Raw genomic sequence first — 7,054 nt, forward strand, 5'->3', positions numbered from 1 at the left:
TGTGCAAAATATGATAAAAATGTTGCTTAGTACCAAACATGGAATTAATACAGTTTTATTATGTCCTGGACTGAGACGCTGTTGAGATATTGTATCTAGTTGTGGACAGAGGCCAACAGGCTCAGTTTGCTGTGTTCATGCTGCAATTAAGTCCCTCCAGAATAAAACAAAACAGACAGACAGACAGTTCAGTCCAGCTGAAGAGGGGAAAGAGTTTAATAGAAAAAAACAACAGGACACCGGAAATATTTGCAATAACAGCTCAAATTTGTCACATATCTTTATAAACAATATTATCCGACTCTCAATCAAAACAAATGCTAAATTTGAAGAGTCCTTTTTTTCTGCAGCTCGTTCAGTATGATAAACCATAAACACCAGTTCAGAGAACTCTCGTCTTTGTGTGGTCACCAATTCCAACATCTGTAATTACAATCTTCTGTCAAGACTTTTGGCCTCATTTTATGAGCCGTTGCTGGAGATAGCGTCGGTGTGAAGCAAATTACTAGGCATCTTCATTATGTGAAATTTAACTGAAGCTTTGGCTCATGCACGATACACACTGTATAAACATACTGTGAAAATGCACAGCTGCAGCTGAGAGACGGGATATTTGCTTCGCAATCAGGATCCTCAATCCCCTCCTTTAACTCATCCTCTGGCTCGGACCCAAAATGGTCCTTAGCACTTTACTTTTTCATGATTGAAGACAGCTCCAGAATCATGCTCTGAAAGAAAGAAAGAAAGAAAGAAAGAAAGAAAGAAAGAAAGAAATGTGTGAAAATTGCAGTTTATTATCCTGTCACAGACACTAACGTGTTTCTCTTACGCAGCACTCACACAGACATGTCATTCACTTGAATGGTGACCTGTGTCTCGTCACATTTCAGATCCCATGATATCTACGGTCCTCCCCTGATTTAAATTGGTCAAACCGCTCAAACCTTATAGATATGGAATTCATGTAGTTACTGACAATACTTTATAATTAATGTTCCATTTTCTCAGTCGGCCTCTTCAGGGCTTAAAGCAGCAACATTTCTGTGCCTGAAACATGTTGTGTGTGGGCGGGTGGAGCATGTTTGTTACTACTACTGATACAAACTATAACACATTTTACAGTAAGAACTAAGGTTGTAAGCTACAAGGGACGACTTGTCGCTTGTATAAGTGCTTATGTTAGGACCAGTTTCTGAAAGACAAGACCAGATCTAATTGTTTCTGTATGTGAATCTTCATGTTCATTTGAAAGGTCCAACTGGTGCCAAAATGGACAATCAACCAGGGCAATGAATAAAGACGATTTGTTAAATTTTAAATAAGGCAATATACATGTATTTCATTCTGACATACAGGATGGTTTTTCAGATTTTTATCTTTAATAAATAAATTATTTTTCAATTTAATGAATTTTCCATCAAATCAAATCACAACACCAGTAAAGAGGTTTATTATCTACCAGTGTTGTCTGGCAGCATAAATGTTCAATACCAAATGCTAACTGCTGTCATTAGTTTTCATGGGAGGTGCTGAGGAAGCTTTTTCTTTTTTTTGATGGAGATGTGTTGTCCATGCCGAATGGAAAATAATCGACTGTCAGTCAAGCTGGTGGTAGAGCTTGTTGTCAGTGAAACAAGCTGATGGCAGCCATGCAGATAACAATATGTAATCATAGTCACTTTATATGTATGTTTTAATTAGATATTATTCAGGCAATTTAAATCTTTCATAATGAAACAGCGCTTCTTAGCTTGATGCAACATGGTAGACTCCATGGATGAGGAGCTCATTATAGGATTCACAGTTTCTGGGTCTATTTCACTTGTGAAATTATAATAATGCATATTATTTTCCATTTCTGTCAGGAGACCATCCTAAATCCTGCACATTGGACACCCCTACACTCTGAAGTGAATGCTTTATGTGTTTATGCTTTTGTGTGCTAAGTTAAAAGTCTGTAGCAAAAAGAATCCTTCCTTCCCTCTAACGAAAATACTGCTCCCCCACGTCTGGTCAGCATTCCGTCTTTTTTCCAGTGACACACCAAGCAAAATGTAGCAGGTCTTCCAGCTAGCTTGGCTTTCATCGATATGTCACAATTGACACGAACTGGGGCTAGAGCTATGTTTACCGCTGATCAACCTCTGTGTATATATGGGCCCTGACATTTCCATCACACCCACTAAGAGGTTAACCAATTGCAAAGGAGTGGGTTAGTTGACCAATCACAGCAGACTGGGCTTTTTAGGAACCAAGAAAAAGCATAAAAAACTGTTGTAGTAAATCCCCAAATTGAGTTTATAAACGTCTAAATGGACAAACATGGGCTACACTGTGTCGTTGACATATTGAGCTAAACTCGTCAGATAGCCAGGTGTTTTTTTTTCTTCCTCTCTTTATTCAAAAGTATGGCCTTTCAGTTTGAGAGCAGGATTTTAGGTTCAGACTTTATAATGTGCTCACTCAAAAGCCTGCGCTTGCACTCTAATATACTCTGCTTGTGCTTAGATTTCCTGTGCTCCAGCTTAGCCTCTTTTCATAGAGCTCATGCTGCCTCTATCCTTTTTGTAGTTTCTTCTGCTCTTGGATTTTGTTGTCCTGCCCTCGTTTTGGGTGTGTTGGCTTAAAGCCTTTGAGTCCCGTACAGGTGGTTACTTTAACCGGGTTCTTGCACTCCTCACCTACATGGCGTCATGGAGCAGCAGTAAGGATCTAAATTAAGTTTTATTTACGTTGTGGAAACACTGTTGCAAGCAACTATAAAAGTAAAATAAATGTAGCCTTGTTTCTTTCCCCCTGTATCGTATGGGAACAGCACCCACAGCAAAAGTAATAATATTTGTGGGCAAAACACAGGGTTTTGGGTGAAGGCATTACAAAATCAATCAATCAATCAATTATAATATAACCCATATCATACCATATCAAATCTGCATGTGGACTTATTGAGTCCTGCTCTCAAACTGAAAGACTGTGCTCTTGAATAAGGATTAGAAAAAAGAAGAAAAAATAGTAGCAACCTTTGTTGCTTTAAGGGTTCCAGATAAAACAAGACTGAATGATAATTGCATGTTCTCACCATGGACATCCTCCTCCCACTGGATGGAGGTGGGGTCACCATTGGACTCTCTCCCTGGTTGAGGTGCTGGGCCTCGAGGTCTGCTCCGCTCTGAGAGTCGGCGCTGTCGGATGAAGTGGCCAGCTGGACTTCCGACATTCCTCTGGACATAAAACTGCACTTCCTGGCTGTGGGGTAGTGGCCGCTTTCCGGAGAATCACTCGTGTCACTGAGCTCCTTAAAAACACTCACCTTGCTCTGCTTCCTCTGCGCGTTTTTCAGGGCTGCGGCGATATCCATGTGGCCAGCCATCAGTGTGGGTCGGGGGCCTGCATACTGCGGCTGGCCTGAGCCGTGACGTCCATTCGACTCATCGCTGCTACATGAGAGTTTCCTGCTCTCGAGAGTGAAGCGCCGCTCCATGGCCCCCAGCTGCTGCAGACCCTGGATGTCAGCTTGACTTTGCAGATAGATCTGTCCAGGGTTGTGATGGGAATGCTCCTGAGTCTCAGGAAAACCAGGGCAGTTTAACTGTGTGAGCTGCACCAACCTCTGTGGTGAGGAGTTAGTGAGCATGCACACCTGCTGCACCATGGAGTTTTTCTTTGACCTGCACACACTTTCATCATCTCCATATTTGTATCCGTACAAGCTTTGTTTGATCTTCTTCACCCCCAGATGGAAAATCTCCATGAGGTTGAGGAATAAAGAAACTCCAGCAATAACCAGCATGAAGACCATGAAAATGTTCTTCTCTGTTGGTCGTGACACAAAACAGTCAACACTGTTGGGGCAAGGCAACCGCTCACATTTGTACAGAGGAGAAAGCCCAATGCCGTACAGAGCACACTGACCTATAATAAAACCCACCTCCACCACAGATCTAGTCAAGATATGGAAAACATATGTGCGCAATAAGGAGCCTCTGAGGGGAGCTTTCCTTACTTTCTTCTGTTCGTCCAGTTTCCTGAGCTCTCGCTCGATCCTCTTATGGTCCTCCTGGATGGGGTCTGTCCCCTCCAGCTCAGCTTTAAGACAAGCTTTTTTTCTGTGCCTCTCTTTCTCCAGGGTCCTCAGACGGTATAAGGCATGACCCATGTAGACCAGAGACGGAGAGGACACAAAGATGATCTGAAGGACCCAGTAGCGGATGAGGGAGATGGGGAAAGCCTGGTCGTAGCAGACGTTCTTGCAGCCAGGTTGGTCTGTGTTGCAAACAAACTCACTCTGCTCGTCGTCCCACACGTCCTCAGCTGCAACACCGAGCACGAGCATCCGGAAAATGAAGAGGATGGTGAGCCATACCTTCCCAACAATGGTGGAATGGATGTGGACTTCTTCTAAAATGCTTCCTAATAAGTTCCAGTCCCCCATCTCCTGTCACATTATCATTAGCTGTCATCGAATAAAGAAAAGCACGAGTAGTTTAGTCATTTATCAGATGGGATTGTCAAAATTCGATTCAAAAATGTTTTACTTACATGCTTTCTAGGGTCCTTATCTCTGGCGCTTCAGTGTGAAGCCACTGTAAAAGAGCAGATTCATTTGAGGGACGTCTGGGCTCAACTGTCATCCCTTGAAGACAGACGAGACCCCTCTGCGCAGTGTAGCTGACTATTTCAGTGCAGTAGCAAACTAGGACTCCAGTTTGAAGTGATTGATCCACCACATGACCCTATAATGCCCTGAGGTTGGCTTCACCCTGCTACTTTGAACAGGACACAACACAAATAGCACAAACTGAAACGTCAATACGCTGCCATGGACATTGTTTTCAACTTTATTGCTTATAAATTAGTTCCAATGAGGGTGCTACAGCGTATTAGGATATACATGCAGCAGTATGCTTTCAACCTCATGGTTTAAGTTAATACATGCAGATATGTTTTCCCCAGTTTAGTGTGGGAGAGATCAACTGGTTTCATTTTGATCTGAACTCCACCCAACATCTCTGGGATGAACAGGAAGGCTATCACCATGCCAGGACTTATTAGTTGACATCAATGCTTGACCTCATTAATGCTTTTGTGGAGGAACAGGAGCAAATTAAGGTTAGACTTAACGTTCCTTTTTGATAAAGCTTATGTTTAGGGCTGGATCAGGTGAGCCCTGAACCATCCTCTACTTATGCTGCTATAGGCCTAGACTGCAGGGGGAACGCCCATCATGCACTGAGCACCTCTCTCTCTCTCTCTCTCTCTCTCTCTCTCTCTCTCTCTCTCTCTCTCTCTCTCTCTCTCTCTCTCTCTCACACTCTCTTAAACACAAGTAGAGGCAGCGAGGGTGCAAAGAGCTTACAATAGTTGTAAATAATATACATAATATGAATATTGCACAGTTCCTGACAGGTCTTCTGATAGAGGACTGACTGACCTGATCCTATGGAATCAGGATTCATCATAAATAAGACAATGTTTCTTGTTGTCTAGTTGTCCCACTTTATCAAACATGATTGATAATGTGGGACATCATGCTTTGGGTAATCTGAGACGGTTATTTAAATTTTCTAAATGAGAGAAATATACATTTAGTGACTTCATGAAGTAAAAAACATTGATAAACTAAAGAGATGTAGCAGATGATCTGCAATTGTTGCTGGAGATAAAAAGTCTGGGCCAGATACTCAGTCTACACTTCTTTTCCAACAAGTGTTCTTTGCTATTACTGGAGTCTCATAGTTGGTTCAAATAATTCACTGGAGACGGTCAAAGTTCAATGCAGTAGAGTATATTCTTTCACAAGATGTAAACCCGAGCTGGTTCCGGAACCCAACTGAAGACTGAGCTCCAAACCTTCTGCTTATATTGTGTGCCCACCCTTCTCTGCTGTTGCCCTTTCAGCCAATCAGGAGGTGGGTTTCTCCACCTCCTTTCTGGTTCAAAACATCTGCTTTGTCTCAAACACAATGGTGTCATACTTTTCTACCGTAAGTTATGACTACCGTAAGTTATGACTATAACTATGGATCTATAAGACCTAACGATGACCTTCACCACAGCCTTTACCTTGAATGATGCCCTCATGAGGCTCGGCACAAAGCTCCCCGGTGAGCACGCCTCCTCCCCTTGCACGAACACCTCAGACCGTTCTGAGTGACAAGAGATGGTGATGTCATCGTTCGGTCTCATAGATCCATAGTTATAGTCATAACTAACGATCTATTTCGACATCACTCAGACCGTCACCACGGTCTTTACCTTGGATGAATAGTACCATCAGTGACACGAGGAACAGAGGACTCCACTGTCCCACATCCTCGCCCAGCAGCCGAGAGTAGTACAGCGGAACCCAAGGGTGTTGGGGATGCCACATTGACTCTGTAGAACCTGGAGAACATACAGGGAGCACTCCATGTTGCTGCTGCACAGATTTTCAAAGCGGCCCAGGAAGTGGCCACACTTCTGGTGGAATGAGCTACCAAGGTATCTGGGACTGGAAGGTTCAGTCCATAATAGGCTTCAGGGATAGTGTGACCAATCCAATGGGACAAACACTGTTTAGAAACAGGGAGGCAGACCTTTTGACCACCAAAACCGACAAACAACTGAGAGTGTGAGCATCTCAGAGACTGCGTTCGTGCAATATAAGTCCCCAGTGGCCTTACTGGGCTCAAAGTGGGCAGGCCTGCTTCCTCCTGCAGCAGAGCCGGGTCCGGTTGAAAGTGCTGACTTCAACCACCTGTTTTACAGTCTGAGGCTTTACAACTTTAGACAAAAACGAGGGGTTTGGCCAGAGAGAAACACCTGAGTCATCTGCCTTCCATCTTAAACAATCCTCACTTACAGACAGAGCATGTAACTCACTCACTCTCTTGGCATAACATATAGACAGGAGGAAAGCTGCTTTGTGAGATAGAAACGTAAGGCTGGATTGCTCTATGGGTTCATAAGAATCCTGCATCAGGGACCTTAATGCCAAGGGGAGTTCCCACAATGGAGCCCTGGGAGCCCTACCCGGTCGCAGGCGGTACGCTCCTTTAATGAACTGAGACACCAA

The 7,054-nt window shown here is 43.5% G+C and overlaps 1 protein-coding gene across 1 annotated transcript; it reads right to left on the reverse strand.

Moving 5' to 3' along the window:
• Positions 1-198: 198 nt before the first annotated feature.
• gja10b (gap junction protein alpha 10 b) lies at positions 199-4,692 on the reverse strand. The gene is made up of 3 exons (XM_035144340.2): positions 4,540-4,692; positions 3,080-4,453; positions 199-728 (listed from the first exon to the last, which is right to left on the reverse strand). Exons 2-3 carry the CDS (start codon positions 4,430-4,432, stop codon positions 690-692), a joined length of 1,392 nt encoding a protein of 463 aa, XP_035000231.1. The 5' UTR covers positions 4,433-4,453; positions 4,540-4,692; the 3' UTR covers positions 199-689.
• Between the last annotated feature and the right edge of the window lie 2,362 nt (positions 4,693-7,054).

This window comes from Hippoglossus stenolepis, chromosome 20 (assembly GCF_022539355.2).
Source record: "Hippoglossus stenolepis isolate QCI-W04-F060 chromosome 20, HSTE1.2, whole genome shotgun sequence".
NCBI classification, from domain to species: Eukaryota; Metazoa; Chordata; class Actinopteri; order Pleuronectiformes; family Pleuronectidae; genus Hippoglossus; species Hippoglossus stenolepis.

Coding starts and splice junctions, on each gene's coding strand:
- gja10b (XM_035144340.2), bottom strand. CDS start 4,432: ATGGGGGACTGGAACTTATTAGGAAGCATTTTAGAAGAAGTCCACATC. Junction 729..3,079: donor GTGGGAGGAGGATGTCCATG/GTGAGAACATGC, acceptor TCTTTCTTTCAG/AGCATGATTCTGGAGCTGTC.